This window comes from Natator depressus, chromosome 3, assembly GCF_965152275.1.
Source record: "Natator depressus isolate rNatDep1 chromosome 3, rNatDep2.hap1, whole genome shotgun sequence".
Classification (NCBI taxonomy): Eukaryota; Metazoa; Chordata; order Testudines; family Cheloniidae; genus Natator; species Natator depressus.
The window spans coordinates 59529523-59547797 of NC_134236.1; the positions used below are offsets into that span (position 1 = coordinate 59529523).

At 40.8% G+C, this 18275-nt stretch overlaps 1 protein-coding gene across 1 annotated transcript in view; it reads left to right on the forward strand.

Annotated features, from left to right (window-relative positions):
* The window catches only part of CD109 (CD109 molecule), a 115338-nt gene that overhangs the window by 35930 nt on the left and 61133 nt on the right, over positions 1–18275 (forward strand). Inside the window, exons 4-5 of the mRNA XM_074947991.1 lie at positions 5372–5602; positions 5720–5845. Coding sequence (XP_074804092.1) covers positions 5372–5602; positions 5720–5845 — 357 coding nt within the window. The remainder of the gene's footprint in view (positions 1–5371; positions 5603–5719; positions 5846–18275) is intronic.

The following is an 18275-nucleotide window of genomic DNA, read 5'->3' on the forward strand; positions in this document are numbered from 1 at the left end:
GCATTCTGAATTTGTAATCATAAGTATTCACATTGAAAACCTGATTTTAAGAGCTATGTTATCGTATCAAGGAACACATTTTACCAAGGGCTAGTTTTCAAAGGTTCTGAGCATCAGCAACTCCAAATGAAGTCAATGGGAGATGCAGATGCTAAGCATCTTTGATATTCAGACCCCAAATAACATGAATACTCAATCAAAACAACTGAATGTGACTGGCAAATATCAAATATTTGAAGCAACACTCACAGTGAACAGTTTGTGAATTGTGAGAAATCCATAGGTTGCAATATATTTGCACAAAACATTCATTCAGCAAACAGACTAAGAATTGAAGCCCATTCATGGATATTTCATGAACAGAAAAGAGTTTAATTCACTGGCTATGTTAATTGTTATGAATTATTGGCTCACTTCTTAAAGAGCCATTACATCTCCTCAAACCACTCCCATATTAAATCCCATTATTTCCCACAAGCTTTGAAAGGAGGTAGTTGCTGTGATTACTAACGTATTTTAATACATAGTGAATAACCACATAAAAAGAGAGGAAAACTGATTTTGAGCCAGATTCTAGCCTATGAAAAGGTGGATTTGTGATGCTCCCGTGCTACAAAGCAGCCTTAAAGCTGTCCTAACAAGCCAGTGGGAGTCTTTCCTGGTGGGGAAATCCCTACAGCAACTCTAGGGCACCCTTCCAAGCTCTATTGCTGAAGCCTGGGCTTTGTTGGGGGAGATATGAGCGTGACCAGTGCATTCTTCAGTTCCTGGTGATCCCCACCCACCGTAGTGGCCTCTAGGGGACTAGTACAAGCTTGCACAATTTAGAGCAGCCCTGAGGCTGTGCTAATTTGTGATGAAGACTGAAATTGTGTACTGGCCAGTTCCAGGAAGTGTTAGATCTAAAGGTGGCTCTGATACACACAAGGAGTCTGTAGAGTTCAGCTTCTAGTGTCTTTAATTACTATCTGAAGCTATGATAACTAAGGCTAAGATTTTGTCTTGGTTATTTTTAGTAAAAGTCACGGACAGATCATGGGCAATAAACAAAAATTCATGGAGCCTGTGACCTGTTCATGACTTTACTAAAAATAACCAGGGGGCAGGGCTAGATAGGGGGAGGACTGGAGTCCCATGGGGGGATTGACAGGCTGAGCTTGGCTCCAGTGGCCGCAGCGGGGGACGCAGCCACGTGGGGCACACAGCCCACGTTCCAGAGCTGGCCGCAGCTGTGGGACAGGTGTGCAGACCTGACTGAAGCTCCCGCCAAGCCCTGGCCACAGCCGGAGAGGGATGCACAGCCCTGGGAAGCCACGAGAGGGCTGTGTGGCCCTGGCTGCAGCCCCACCAAGCCCGGGACGCTGTGGGGCTAGGGCACATGGCCCCAGCTGCAGCCCCTGGTGGAAGTGCGGGGCTGAGGCACACGGCCGTGTCTGCAGACCCCGCCAAGCCCGAGACGCTATGGGGCTAGGGCTCACGGCCTTGGCAGAAGCCGCCGGGCAGGGGCACATAGCTCTGGCTGCAGCCCTTGGTGGAAGCCACAGGGCTAGGGCGCATGGCCTCGGCTGTGGCACGTGGCCCTGACTGCAGCCACCGGTAGAAGCCACAAGGCTGGGGCTGCAGGGTCCTGGTTCCAGCTAGCCTCAGTTGCAGGGCAGGGGCGCACAGCCTCCTGAAGTGTAGAAGTCACAGAGGTCTGGTAAAGTCACAGAAGCCGTGACTGCCGTGACCTCTGTGACTAAGTTGTAGCATTAATGATAACTAATTCATTCTTTCGAGGGGAGAATGTTCTTTTTCATTAGCATGGCTACAGTAGTCAACCATATTACCTACAGTGTAATTGTCTGGTAATACAATCTACATAATGTGTTACTGTGAGTTACTATTTTTGATTGTCATATTTTCCGAAAGAAACAGTAACTTCATGGGCTGAGGTGAGAGCTCATGACAGTAACTGATGTGATTTACAGCTGTACTTCTTTTATTCATAGCCCAGCTATTATTATTACTGTTATTGTTAAGAAAAAGAAAGTGAGGACAAGAATACCATTTGTGAGCGAGAATGATTTTTGTCATGGCTGAGGGAGGAGAGAATCATGAAAAAAAGATGGAGAGTGTAAGTGGGAAAGCACATAATAAGCTCCTACTGGACAGCACCCAAGAGTTGAGTAACTCCCATTTGGTCAGGAAATGCCCTTTTTAGAGTAGTTTTTTATGGAGCTGAGGAGTTGGAGTCAATGGCTACCATTATTTTAGCAGTGACTTCCTGAGCTTGTGGTCTCTGTCAGCTGAGAAATGTGAGCAAGGACTCAAGTTACTTTTAGCAAAACAGTTATGCTACCTCATTTCCCTATTGCTGACTTTACAAGCCTGACAACTTCCGACATCGGCATCAAGAAGGATGAAATAGCCAGGGAAGTGACAGGAAGAAAAAAATGATTTTTTTTTCAGGATGTGTTAGCATTATTGGGAAGTCAAAAAGTGATAGATTAATCCATTTTGGCTGCCATTATTAATAATAATAATAATAAAATCTATGAAAAATGTATTTGGGAACTGCAAATAATCAATGTGTATTTTTCAGTAAAAAAAAAAAATCAAACTAAATCCTTGCAAGTGTGCTCATATAATAATTGTTAGAAATGTTTTCAATTGCTATGATAAAAAGGAGCAAGCTCTTTATTTGTTTTATCCATTGTTTTGAATGCTCTGAATATTTCTTGGACTTTTTCTTAGGGGATCTTGCCTGTTTCCACAATTAATACCATATCATTAAATATATTAAAATGTTCATAAATTTAACTTAATTTTTTTTTTTACATATTGAGCCAATTTTTTGACAAAAGTTATAAGTGGGGCTGTGTCCCTTTAGTTAACATTTTCTAGAATATTTGTCCATGAAGTGTGAGAGGTTTAGAAGACATGAATCATATGTTCTTGGCAGTGTGTCTACTAAAAACTCCAGTTTAAAAAAAAAAAGCACCAAGTTTAGTGTGGCATTCCTCTTCAAAGATGTAGTTTGGTAAGTCCTCATTTGAATGATGGTCTTGGTTTCTGTGATAAATGTGTATTTGGCATAGGAAACAAAGATATAACTAGAGAGAGCAAAGAGAGTACAGTAGAACCTCAGAGTTACGAACACCAGAATTACGACTGACCAGTCAACCACACACCTCATTTGGAACCGGAAGTACACAACCAGGCAGCAACAGCAGAAAGAGACGGAGAGAGCAAGCAAATACAGTACAGTACTGTGTTAAATGTAAACTACTGAAAAAAAAGGGGAAAGCAGCATTTTTCTTCTGCGTAGTAAAGTTTCAAAGCTGTATTAAGTCAATGTTCAGTTGTAAACTTTTGAAAGAACAACCATAATGTTTTGTTTAGAATTACCAACATTTCAGAGTTACAACCTTCATTCCTGAGGTATTCATAATTCTGAGGTTCTACTGTATATTTTAAGATATTTTCCTTCATGCTGAACTCCTGATTTTCACTTTTTTTACTTGCTTATATAAATAGAAAATTTACAAAGGAGAATAAAAATTATTGATTTCTGTGTGCATACACGTATAGATACACATTCTATATAGACGTATGATTTAATCTGTATGGTCATTGTATGGCATTTTCCCCACCCTGGAAATTCCATTCACTCATATGACCTTAAAACAAATTTTAAAAGCAAGAGAGAGTTTATTTACAGAATATGGTACGACATTTTTCAGTGCTGGGCCTGGTGAATTAACAGATGCAATTCTCATTACCAGTTTGAGGTGTGTACTTAATTTCCTGTATGTTTTACTGAAAAATGTCAACCTATTGCGTTTAAATTGATTTGATTTCAGATTCCATATTTACACTTTTCTAACTGCATATGAAAGGCCATGTCACACCATAAGTTTTTTTTTTTTTTAACCAGAAATCATCTGGGTGTTTTGTTTAAAAATCTGATGGCACAACAGGACCCAGAATTTGGGCTAGCATGGGTCAAAGATCCACAGTACCCGAGGCTCACTCATTATGTACCAATGCCTCATTCAGGGTGAAACTCCCCTGTGTACCACCTGACTCTCTACACTACTCAGGCCCTGCATAGGGCATGCATATCTGCTAGGTACTGCTGAAAGGATTTGTGCACTGAACCTGCATAGAAAGCTATGATGGCGGCCAGTTGGGGGCGGAGCCTGGAGATTTACATGTATTATTGTTTTTTCCTTAAAGTATTGGGGGGAGGGGGATAATTATTTTGAAAAGTATTATTAGAAAAATTATAGTGTGTGCGCTACGTACAAACTTTTAAGCCACTGTAACATGGCCAAATAAAACCCAATTTTCCCTGAAAGGCACTCTTCCCAGGGTGATGGCCCAGTTCCTCAATGCTATTTAAGTGCCTAATCCCCCTCCCCCATCCAATCCAGCATACTCTCCTTATCAGGCCTTTTGTTCAAACTTTCCAGGAAAATTCATTAGCAGACAATGACCAAGTCGGGAAAATTTCAGCCCCCAAAGTGAAAATTGTGGAAATTGCTAAGCAATTGAACTAAAAAAAAGGAGAGTGGGGCGAGTTAAGTGGAAATGCTTAGGCAACTTTAACTATAAATTTTTCTCAGTGCTCCAGCTATATATATACATACATGGAAAGCCTCCTGCTTGCATTTTGGTTGAGTCTGATTATAGGCAGGAATAAGAAGAAAATGTTTCAGAAAGGCACATCTGAATGCAAGTTCTCAGACAACTAGCGGGTAATTGCAAGGAATGACACTTTTAGAGTCAGACTCCTAGCTACCAAGTGCAATGTTTCTTCAGCCTGCTGGGGCATGTCTATGGAAAATTATGGATGTTGGTTCCATAACAGGCCAAACTACTCAGGAAATAGGTTGGCTTGTTATGGAAGTCCAACAATCAACTCTGCATCCAAACAGCTAAGGATCTCCCTATGGGGAGGAATGGTAGGCTGCTCATCACTATCACTTCAGGATTTTGCTCACAAGGGAAAAGTACCTCTGTGCAATCAGAAGTAGTCCAAGTGGCTGTATATCCCAGGCAGTCTGCAGAGCTACTTACTGAGGAGGTTGCTTTCTGCTGGAGTGAGCCATTTGTTTCAGATTTCTCCAAAATGATATATTTAAAGGCCAAACTAGCTGGGTGGAAATGTACCTAGCAAGCACTATTTGAAAACAGGAGGCCTCTCAGAGAAGTACATATTCACAAGAATGGGACAGTTTTCACACTGTTTTTGTGAACTAAATCACTTGACCTGCTCCTAAAGGTGTCAGGGTGTACAAGACATGTCTTTATGAAACACGCTTACTCTTCATGTTTACAAGCTGCAGTACATGAGACTGTAACAGAGATACTCTTTTTCTTTCAGCTGCCTTTGAACAGCAGGGCTGGCAGTTATGAGTTACTGGTGAAAGGCCATGCCGAGGGCCGGCTGTTATTCTCTAACAGCACCAGCCTGTTATTTGAGCACAAGAGTATCTCTGTCTTCATCCAGACTGACAAGTCTCTATATAAACCAGGCCAAGAAGTGAAGTTTCGGGTTGTCACTGTTGATCCTGATCTCAAACCCTTCAAAACTTCTCTAAGCATATACATCCGGGTGAGTACACATTAGAAATCTAGCAATAAACTGGAATCAGCTTGACATTTGAATTTCCAGTCAAGTCATGCTCCTGAGTATGCTCACATTTAACATGCAACATGGGTTTTACTTTAGGACCCTCGAGGGAATTTGATTCAGCAGTGGTTGTCAGAGAAAGGTGATTTGGGTATGGTTTCCAGAAGATTTCAATTATCAACAAGTCCTCTACTTGGAGACTGGTCAATACAAGTACAAGTCAATGTGAGTATTAACACTGTTGAATTGTATAGAAGGTAAGTTCCTCCTGCCAGACAGTGAAATTCCCCACAGTTTAAGAATGAAATCTACATTTGCAATGATGAGACAAAACAGAAACAAGTATAAGCCCTGATCCTGCAATGAGGCTGAACCCTCTTGAAGTCAATGTGGGTCTGCCTGTACAGAGCTCATTGCAGGACTGAGGCTATAGGCTGGGATAACTAACAAAACCTAGGTAAAGGTTTTAATAGTTTATGGTTTTGTAGCAAAGTAGAATTCTGGACATTCTAAATTAAGGTGCATATTTCATCCTGAGCTTTGAGTTTTGGTTTTGACAGTTAACGTTACAACTTAAATGTTGTTTACATTTTTTTTAAACAAATGTTCCTTCATGAAAGAAAAAAGTCATGGAAGGTTACAAGCAGACTATTCTGGTGTCTTGAGAAGAGGCACACTTAGATTTATTAATGACAGGCAAGTTTACAAAAAATCAACATGGTATGCAGCCAGTCACTGGCTCAAGAGGCCATAGAATCAAACACTGGAGCTGTAATTTTAAAAAGGGCTGGATAGTTTTATTTGAGCAGAACCTCAGTAATTTACACTAGTGATTGGGAGAGCCATTAAAAATGACTGAGTTATGCACAATAGCAAATAAGTGAGTAATAAAGCAATAATAAGGCATCACAAAATATGTCACTAAATTTTGGTTAGTTGGTAAGTTGTAATTTATAATAGTTTCTAACTGTTTACAATATTCCATGGGATACTAGTAAACGTAATGTATATTTTGTAAATGTACATGTCATAGAGGTTAATAATGATTGCTCCAAAAGTGTACAGTTTTGTAGTCACATTTCCAAAATTTCCTCTAATATGGCTCTCAGAAATTCAGCTTCATGTTTCCTATCCAGTTTGTGCTTGCAAATTCCCATCTGGGCATGTAAATTATTGCTTGTGTACATACAAATTCAGGGCCTGCTCCAAAGCCCAATGAAGTCAATAGAAAGAAGCCCATTCACCTAAATGAGTTTTGGACAGGGTGGGGGGTTGGGAGCACAAGTTTAAAGACTGGTTTAAAAGTGCGTAATTTTAGTTTTAGTTTGCTGTTCACAAAACTTTAGAGATTCATATAGTCTAAAGTGGGTGATAGTAGCAGTCAGATGCATTTAAGGATCCGATTCTGCAAACATTTACTACTGAGTATGGTGTTCCCTACTGTTAGTAGATCCACTGAAATCAGGATCGTAAGCACTGTTCTCGGTAGCAATGATTCCGGGTTTGGGCCTTTGGTTTGTAACTGTCTATGAGGGAGAAAATAAAAGACAAAGTTGGAAAAGCTCCTTATTGGAAAGGAAAAAAGAAAAATTCCTTAGCTTCTGTTTTGACTAATGTGGTAGCTCTAAGAGAACGGAGGAAAAGCCATAAAGGGGAGGTGAGTTCTTGTCAGATTAAAAGAACTCGTTCTGCAACTGGTAAACCACCCAACACATATTACAGGATATGAATAAATCTCAGTAAAAATGTAGTGTTCCCAAAAACCTGAAGTTTTGAAATTTAGGAATCTACAGCAAAGTTCAGGGAAAGCATATACCGCTTGGAGCTTCACACGTAGGGCTTAGCATGGCACTGGATACAAATGCAATATGAAAAAGAGAATCAGATCACATATTGCTGCAGAGAGAAAATTAGGACACTATTTAGTGTCATCCCAATGACTGGCAGCAGTTCACAAAGCAAATTAGCACAAAACGTATGCAACTCGCTTAGCCAAATAAGCGTTAGGGACTATATAAGCCTGAGCAAGAAGGGGAATTTCAGTGAGCCACAAATGTCAGGTCAGTCTTGAAAGACATTGGCTGTGGCTTGGTAAAGCCTGAGCCATTTAGCTCATTGTGCTCGTATCTTGGAGACAACACAACACAAACCTCAGATTCAAGCATGTGTATTATTTTCCATAATAATTCTCTTTTCCCTTCTGGCTCTCATGCATGCTCAGATTTGAGCTTCACACTGTACATTGATAGAATATTTTGCAGCATTTCTGTGTGAGGGAGCCCATGCTCACATACTATGGAGATGTCTTATGTTGATGAGGGTCTTATGTTTTCAGAATACTAAATATCAATGAATATACTTCCAAATTTGTATAGGAAGAAGGGAATTATCATACTGGATCCATCCAGTGGACTATCTCATCTAATATTTTGTCTCTAGCAGCAGCTAATAGCATATGCTTCAGAGGACTGTGCAGGAAACCCTGCAGAAGACAATGGTAGAGTAATTTGCCTCCAGGAAAAGTTTCTTCTTGACTCCATTAGTTAGGAGTTGGCTTATGCCCTGAAGCAAGAGAGTTCATTTTCCTTTCCAAAACTCCTGGGGCCAGATTCTGACCCCCATATGCTAAGTAACACCTTGCTCCGTGAAATGCTCTCATTTATTTCCATGGCATCACTCCAGGAGTAAGGTACTAATCAAACAGAGTAAGGATATCAGAATCTGGCCTTAAAAAAAAAATCTTTATTACTATAACTCTGGATGTTCCTCTTGGGTAAAATTTTCAAAAGTGCCTAAGTCACTTAGGAGCTTAAGTCCCATTGACTTTCAGTGGAACTTAGGCTCCTAAATCTTTTGAAAATTTTACCTGTTATCCCTATAGTTATAGAATCATAGAAGTTAGCTGTGATAAAAACCTTTGAAGCTATCTAATTCAGGAGTTCCAAAAGGTATTCATAGTGTGGACCACATTTAAATACAGAGATTGTCTTTCTGCAGACCACTAGCAAGTGCTTCATGGATTATCAGAGGTCTGTGGAACATACCATCCCCTGCTAATGCAGGATTGGTCCCTGTACTATATTTTCTGGTGCTTTGTCCAGTTTGTTGTTAGAAGTCCCGAAATCCAAGGCATCCACAACTTTCCTTGCAGACTATTGAACAATCTGATAGGTCTCACTGCTTAGGAAAATTTTGCTGTTACTCAGGCTAAATATTCTCTTTATTCTCTTGCTCATCCCCATTATTTGTGCCACCCCAAATTTGTGCCACCTCTCTCTTCCTGGAGTCAACAGTTTTCACATGTAAGATGATTATCATGCCTCCCTCTGCTCCAACTCTGTCCCTGGCCAGCCAATGTCCTGCTCCCACCTGCCTCCTGTGTGGTATTGTGCCCCAAGTCAGCATGGAGCTGTGTTCCACAATATGCAGAGGGTGAACACCTTTTGTATGGCTCCCGTGGAGATTCCACCCTAGTGCAATGGAACTGCACTGATTTGGCTACAGATGATGGAGCTGGATTTGCCTCAAGAAGAAGAGGTCCCTTGCATCTAAGTGTTCAAAGAAAAAAATTGTTTTATCTATTTATATGTAAAGTTATACAAATGCACCAGCTATCCTTCCAAGCAGGGTTACACAGAACTTATGTGTACCATTAGGGAAAACTTAGTTGCTGCAGGATATAGAGATTGGCTCAAATGGTAAGATCTGAATACTGATCATGGACAGAACTTTCCCAGAATTCTAGGGTGTTCAGATTTGGGTTTTAGTTTGGCCTGTTGTACACTAAAGGCCTTTTGCAACATTCAGATCTGGATTGATATTTGAATCTGATTGGCAAGGAGCTGAGACTGGGATCCATCCCCCCACTCCAATCCCCCTGTCAGAGCAGGGCCCCCTCACACTCCGAGCCCTCTGCTGGGGCAAGGCCCGCTCATACTCTCATCTCCCTGCCAATAGTCTCAGCTCTTCACCAGCCAGCAATGCTACATCTCCCCTGGGCCTGCAGGGTCTGCCGTGGGCTGGACTGGGCAAGGCCTCCTAATCTCTACGTTGTCAGTGCTACCTCTTCTCCCTGCTGGCTGCACAGACCTGTGGCCTGGGTCAGAGCTGCGTTGAACTGGCCAGCACCATATGGGTCATCTATGTGCTCAGCTGGTTCTCGATGTTCATTCAGGTGCCATTCGGCACGCTGGCCATCGATGAGACATTTTTTCCCCAGCCTGCACCCCCTACTCCCCAGGGTAGGTTTAGTCTATCACCACCCCATACCCCACTGCTCTGGGATGGGACTGGCCAGCTAACCACCCACAAGTAGCTGCATCCTCAGCGGGCAGGTGAAAATGGAGATGCCTGCTTCCCCCTCCCTGCTGTTGGAATAATCATGGTATTGGACTAATTTCATTATTTCTGCACAGTCCATGAAATTTTGATTTTCATGGGTCCCTATTAATAGGACTCTGCATGACTGCAGGGGTTCATCCCCTAGCAGCTTCCAGTGCAGGATTTGGAGCTTTTACAGTACACCTTTAAGAGAATATATACTTCATAATTAAAATAAAAACAAAAATGATTTTTTACAAAATCATAAAATGTTACTTTAAATTCACTCAGTCTAGATAAATGCTGGATAGTCAGTTGCAATGCAAAAGAAATGGAGTTTTTTAAAAAAATTGTTGCCCACTAGATGTCAGTATAACCAAGAAAAAGCCTTAATAGAAAACTAGGATAAAAGCACTGAAACCTGCATGCTTTAGGCATTGCAACAGAAAAGTCCTGTGATGTTTTTTGCCCTAATACAGGGCTTTAGCATTATTTCTCCTTGACAGCAGAGACAAAATTTTAAGTGTACATTCTATTCCCACAGGGGGAAACAATATACACATTTGTAGTATTCTGTATTCATTTACTAATAGTGCTGACTGAAAATTTTTCAACAAAGTGTTTTTCTGCAGAAAATGCTGTTTTATTGAAACAGAGCTTCTGTGGGAACCTGTCAATTCTGATGAAATTTTGTTTAGAAAAAATCAAAATGAAGTGTTCATTAAAGTTGAAACATTCCATTCCAATAAAGTCAAAACAGAACATTTCAACCAAATCAAAAAAGCTTAGTTTCTATTTTTTCTAAATGAAATGTTGTCAAAATTAACACATTCCCATGGAAATTTTTGATTTCAATTAAATGATTGAGTTTAAATTAAATGGAAGGGTAATCAAAACCAGTTAGTTAATTATGGTTTTTGATTTCTAAAGGGCAGACTTTGGGAAATTAAAGAAATTAGTTAAAGAAATCAACTAGATTGAAGAGTTCAAGGACTTAAATGTGGAGGAGGCTAGGAATTTCTTCAAATCAGTTATACAAAAACTATCTGAAAATTTGCACCCCCAGCAATAGGAAAAAATTTGTAGGGAAGGGCTCCATACCCAGCTGGATGAATAATCACCTAAAAATTTTTTAACAGGAGTAAGCAGAGCGCCTATGAGGAATGGAAAAAGGGGTTGATTCGCAAAAAAGCTACATTGTGTAGGTTAGAAAATGTAGGAATAAAGTGAAAAAGGCTAGAAGTCAAGCTGAATTAACTCTTGCCAAGGAAATTAAAATAAATAGTAGTTTTTTTAGTTATGTAAATAAAAAGAGAATTCGGAAAGATGAGGATGGGCCATTGGGCAGTGTAGATGGGAAGGAGATTAAAGATAGTCTAGGTATGGCCCAAAACCGAGATGAATACTTTGCCTTGGTAGTCAGTAAGGATGATAATATGGAACATGTGCATTAAGGCAGTACGGCTGGTGGAACGGGTGTCTAGAAATGGAAATTAGCACATTCGAGGTGGAAGAAAAACTTTCAGTTCAATGCGCTCAAATTGGGGGGTTGAGTAATTTCTATCTCAGAATACTGAAAGAACTGGTACATAAGATTGCTAGTCTGGTAGCAAGGATTTTTAATAAATCTATCTATTCATGGGTAGCACCATATGACTGGAGAATAACTAACATTGTACCTATAATTAAGAAAAAGAAGAAAAGTGACCCGGGCAATTACAGAGCCATTATTCTGACCTCAGCAGTATGCAAGGTTTTAGAATAAATTGTGAAGGAATGAATAATTAAATTCAGAGAGGTAAATGGTAAAGGTGATGTATGCAACATGGATTTACCAGAGGTAAATCATGTCAGGTTAACTTGATTTCCTTCTTTGAGAAAATAACTGATTTTTTTAGATAAGGGGACTGCATGCAGTAGATTTAATATACTTGGACTTCAGTAAAGCATTTGACACAATACCGCATGGGAAATTATTAATTAAATTAGGGAAGATGGGGATCAGTACAAGCATTGTAAGGTGAATAAGGAGCTGGCTAAAGGGGAGAAGGCAACAGGTTGTGCTGAAAGGTGAATTAACACATTGGAGGAAGGTTACTAGTGGAGTTCCTCAAGGATCCATCTTGGGACCAATCTAAGTCAATATTTTTATTAAAAGACCATGGCACAAAAAGTAGGAGTGTGCTAATGAAGTTTGCTCATGATACACAGTTGGGAAGCATCATCAGTACAGAGGAGGATCAGAATATTATACTGGAAGATCTGAATGACCTTGAAGACTGGAGTCACAGAAATGGGGTGAAATTCAATAGTACAAAAGTACAAAGTAATGCACTTAGGGTTTAATAATAAGAATTTCTGCCACAAGCCGGGGGCTCGTCAGTTGCAAGTGGCAGAGGAGAAGAGAGACCTGGGTGTGTGGGTTGATCACAGGATGACTACAGGCCACCAGTCTGATGTGGCTGTGAAAAACACAAATGTGGTACTAGGATGTATCAGGTGAGGCATTTCCGGTAGATAGAGAAGCATTAATGCCATTGTACAAGGCACTAGTAGACCTTGTTTGGAGTACTAGGTACAATTCTGGGCATGCATGTTCAAAAAAGATTAATTTAAACTGGAACAAGAGCAGCCAGGATGATCAGGGGAATGGAGGGCCTGTCTTATGAGAGGAGACTGGAAGAGCTTGGCTTGTTTTGTCAAGCAAAAAGAAGGCTGAGAGGGGATATGGCTAAAGGACAATGTTGGCACAAGAATAAGTGGATATAAACTGGCCATGAACAAATTCAGGCTGGAAATTAGAAGATGGTTTCTAATCATTAGAGAGAGGGATGAGGTTCTGTAACAGCCTCCCAATATGAGTTGTGGGGGCAAACAACTGAATTAATTTTAAGGGAGAGCTGGACAGATTTATGAGTGCAATTGTATGATGAGGTTGCTTGTGATGGTAAGGGACAGGGCTCAGCGGTCCTGGGACTCACTTCTGGATTATGTTTTGTATTCCTAAACCTCATGCTTCAGGGTTTCAGTCGGCCACTGGCAGGGGTCTTAAAAGGCTTTCTCCCCCTCCCCCAGTATATTCTGGAAGGGTTTATTTTTTATCTCCTTCCTCTGAAGCATCAGGGATGGCCATGGGTGGTGATAAGACATTGGGTAGGGAAAAGGCCAGGGCTATGAGGTGTCTCTGAGTATTCTCTTAGGTGCTTGGCTGGATGGTTCTTACTCACATGCTCAGGGTCCCTAACTAATCCCTGTATGTGGACTTGGGAAAGAACATTGTTTTTTTCCCCCATTCCCCTGCATTGTCAGGGGAATGTGTCACTTGCCAGGATTATCTGGGAATATCTCACTTAATCTTTCCCCAGCGATTGTAGGGGCCTCAGTCCCTTCTGTTGTTTGCCAGTGGCACATAAGTCTGGTTTCCTGTGGGCTGTAATACTTTGGTCTAATTTTGGTTGCTGGGTTTAATGTGCTGGTACTGAGTGGTGTTGGTGACCTTGATATACAGGAGGGCAGACTAGATAATCTGGTGGTCCCTTCTGGCCTCAAATGCTATGAAATGGCATTTTCCAACTGAAAAAACTTTTTGAACAGCTAGGCATTCTGCTGTGTTTTGTTGTAGGCTCCTGTATGCCTGACAGTTTGTATAATTACATTAATCTGGCTTCAGTATCTACAGTCTGAAGCCCTTATGATAAATATTACATTGCTGTCAAATTACTCACATTTCCCTACATTTCTTCTAAGTTTTTCATGCCAAAATCTATCAAGAAATTAATTAATCACTTAGATTTCACTTTAGTCCTGCAGTCCTGTCTTCTCTCATAGGTGTTCAGATCCTCTACCATGTCCTGTATCCTAGATGTTTCTGTGTATGTTATTAATTAGCGTTATTATTTTGTTCTAATTATCTTTGGTTAATGTTTGATTTGCATTTGATTTAGGAAAGAGGGGTGGGAGTGCGATGCCACAATAGCTACTTGAGTTAGTGGATAGTGGTCTGTGTGAAAAGACTAATCTTTATTTCCCAGCCCCATTCAGGTAGTATGGGTCAAGGATCTGTACAAGAATATGGAAGGGGAATGCCAAAACCAAAATTTAAAAAAATATAATAATCCATGTCCCATTTAAGAAGGCTTCCAAACTGATTCCACCTGGCAGAGAGCCTAGATCTCTTATTGTCATTAGGAGGCAAGCAGGCTTTCTTCCTTTCTCTTAGGTGTTGGGCTGGGGAAGGAGCATCTTATTGAAGTTCATAAGGCCCTTACCTCAGCGCCATCAAACATACAATCAGAAGAACAAAAGTCTCTAGGTCCGGATCAGGCTGGTGCCTGAGGGAATCTGCATGCTATAGCTGCCAGCATTATTGTTGTTGTTTACCACCACTGCTGCCCCTCCCCTTAACAAAAATTACCCCTTAGAATAGAGGTTTTCAGACTTCAAGACCAAGCCTACTGTATCTAAGAGTCAAAAGTACTCGGTGCCCAACCTTCATGATTTTAATCAATGTAGTTCTAATGGATTCTTGTTTTGACACTATACTTTTAATTGACACTTGTACCATCTCATTGTGGGCTGCACATTCCTAGTGCTACACATGCTACAGTTTGAGAATTGCTAACAGAGCAAAGCTCACATGTACTTGACTTCTCTTCCTCCTTCCCTCTTACTATCACTCTCTCCTTACATCTTATCTCAAATTAGATTATAAATTCTCAGGACATTTACTAGGTGTTATCACATAATGGTTTCTGAGGTACAACAATTGTTACTCTGAGCAGGATTATAACTGTAGTAATTCAGTTTTTACTTTTGGTAAATGCTAAGTTTTAAATGGTGACCAGAGCACCAGAAGATTGGAGAAAGGCAAATGTTACATTGATTTAAAAAAAAAAGAAGAATGTTTGGCATTTATTTCCCCACAATTCTAACTTCTATCTCAAGGAAAACAATGGAACACAAACATGAACAGTAGTAAGAAGCATGAATTAAAAAAACCAACCAAATTTTTATGGAAACAGAATAAAAATTTAGTGGAAAGCCATAGATGTAATATTTTGATATCAGCAAAGCATTTGAAATACTGTCTTATGAAATCATGTTCTCGCTTATTTCAACCTAAATAAGATATGCACTCTATAATAGATAGAAAACGAGCTGAGGGACCACAAAATAAGGATTAGGATAAACAGCAAAATATTGAGTTGAAAGGAGGTGATTAGCAGGGAAATGTAGAGTTCTGTGTTAGGTCCTGTCCTATTAAATAAGATATGAATGAACTAGAAGAGTGAGCAGACATACTGTTAATGACATTTGGAGTTATTACTGAATTGAAAGGAGATGCAGACACTACAGATAATAGAAAAGGACCTACTAATATTTAGAAACAAATTGTAAACTGTAAAGTGCTATTTCCCTACCCCAATCCAAACAGCTCAGCCCTCCTAAGTCTGGTTTAACACAGCTACTACAGTCTCAAAGCAAAGTCACCACTACTATACTCTGGTGCACAACATGCAGAGTGAAATCCTGACAGCATTGAAATCAGTGTCAAAACTCCCATTGATTTCAGAGGAGCCAGGATTTAACCCACAGTAATTACAGGAAACCCTTCCAGCCTGAAGCTTTTCCTTAGGATTCCCCAGAGAATGCCTTACCAGTAAACAGATCTCTTCTAATCCCTAGCTTCGTCTATCCGAGGGGTGTACCCTTGTATCAGGTAGGCTAGCATCAGCTGCAGCAGTCAGCTCTACTTTATTTAATCTCTCTTTAGCCAGGTCATTACTTGCTAACACTGCCAGCCTATTGCAGGCAGAGAATAACAAAATGGAATTCAACTTTGAATTATATTTCTCCACATGTATCAGCTTGCATGTTTTCCAGCAAAACACAGCTATGCAATGAAGAAGGAAAAATCTGGAAAGTTGTAATGCTGAAAGAGAAGTAGGGGTGACAGTTGGTAGTGCATCACTACTATGATTGTTTTGTTATTTATTTGTATTATAATAGAGCTTAGAATCGAGGGCCCCATTGTTCAAGGCACACTATAAATATATGTCAAAAGAGACAGTCCTTGCCATGAACAATTTACAAGATATGAGCCTGCAATATGGTATGGTAGGAAAAAAAAAGCCAATGTAGTTTTGGGTTGCACGCACAAAGCAAGCAGTTTTGGGTCTGGGAAGGAATAATTTCTCTCTGTAGCCATGCTGAGAGTACACCTGCAATATTGTGTTTATTTTTGTACATCTGATTACTAGAAACAAATTAAATGGGAAGGAATTCAAAGAAGAGTTAAAAATATCCCTAGTGGGCTGGATGGAATCCTTTAGTCAGTAGGTTTGGAGTTGGAAAGAAGGATTATACTTGCATTTACTAAGTAATATATATTTAAAGGGCATAAACATAAAAAAGGAATAGGAATTATTTAGCATAGTTTAAGGCGTTTTAGCTAGGAGTATGGTAGTGAGATTCAGAGAAAATGGATGTGATTATGAGGAAAATTTCCTGACAGTAAGATTTATTAGTTTACGAAATAGTTTCCTAAGGAAAGTGATGGAAGTCCCTTTGCATGGCATATTTAAAACTAGATTGGACAAATCACTAGTAAATGCACACTAGGGAACAATCCACTTTGACAGACAGATGGACTAGATGACCTAGTAGGGTCTTTTTCATTCCATGATTCTATGAATCTTTGACTTTTTGATATTGCTGCCAGGGAAGTTGTCAACTTAAAGAAATTGCTGCCAAAGGCTCTAAACTCGCTTTAATCTATGTCTTCTGCTGCTAGCGGGGACAAGTAACTCTTTCAATCCCAGACTGGTGCATTGGGGTGCACAGAAAACTTATTTCAAGAAGGAAAATACCTCCCCTTTCCTGGCTTTAAAAGCAGTGAACTGCTAATGCTTAGCTCAGCAAAATGGACTGTTTATGGGTAAAATTTAATTTAATTCCTAGAATAGGTTTACGCCTTTAATAAGCATCGGGCATACAGTCTAATGCAGTATCTGTCATTTCTTTAAGATACCTAATACTGTGGAAATTGCAGGCCGTGATAGCATCTTTTCAAACGTACATGGAGTGTTAGGGCATGGCTACACTTGCAGAGGTAGAGCGCTTTGAGTTAAGCCAGCCTTTGGAGAGCGTGGTAGGGAAAGCACTGCAGTCTGTCCACACTGACAGCTTCAAGTGCACTGGCGTAGCCACATTTGCGGCACTTGCAGCGGCATTGGGAGTGGTGCATTGTGGGCAGCTATCACAGCATGCGAGTGACTGCAACATGCTTTTCAAAAGGGGGTGGGGTGGGGTGGGGTGGAGTGTGACAGAGAGTGTGTTGTGTGTATGTGGGGGGAGAGAGAATGGGTTTTTGGGGGGCTGAGAGCATGTCAGCATGCTGTCTTGTAAGTTCAAACAGCAGCAAACCCCCCTCGCTCCCCCACCTCTCTCTTTCACACACAGCATTCCACACTAATGGCTTGCTTTGTCTCTGAGCAGATAAGCAGCCGGCTGTCAGAAACGGTGCTTTCAAAGGGCATATCCGCATTCCTGCAGTGATTCAAAAACAATGACAAGAGTGGCCGCTTGACTTAACGGGATTATGGGACGTTTCTGGAGGCTGATCAGAGCGCAGTAATGCAACACCTCGTTCACACTGGCGCCACGGCGCTCCAGTGGGGGCGCAGCAGACATTAGTCCACTCGCCGAGATAGAGTACCCGCAGCGCTGTAGCCACGGAGTCAGAGCGCTCTACGTGCCTTGCCAGTGTGGACGGGTAGTGAGCTAGTGCGCCCGGGGCTCCTTTATTGCGCTGTAACTCGCAAGTGTAGCCAAGTCCTTAGTAAGGTATAAGGCAGCTATTCCACTGGTCATTGCTTTCAGATTGATTGCTCAGAATTCAGACAATCTGAGTTTACCTTGTGCTAGAGATAACTCGCTAGGAAAAGTAAGTATTTATATATAAATATACATCAGAAGCTTGCTCCTTCTGGGGCTTGGCTTTATTAACAAAGAAATTAACAATAAGATAATGTGATTTCACCTGGAATCTATTAAGCAGTAGGGATGCAAGACCTTTAAATCAGGCCCCTTCCACCCAGCCCAGCTCAGACTTTCCACTGGACTCTCCACTTTACTGGAGTCCTGTAAACTGTTAGGGGTGAGCCTTTTAATTCTCCCCTCCCCTGCCCTACTTAGCATTTGAGACTTTTAGGGGCGGCCACTCCGTTGTGGCCCAATATCTTCACCCATATTCTATCAGACAGTGAGGATTTAATGAACTACTTCTAGATGAATGCAGGAACTCATATAGTTGTTGGGACCACAGCTCCATTCA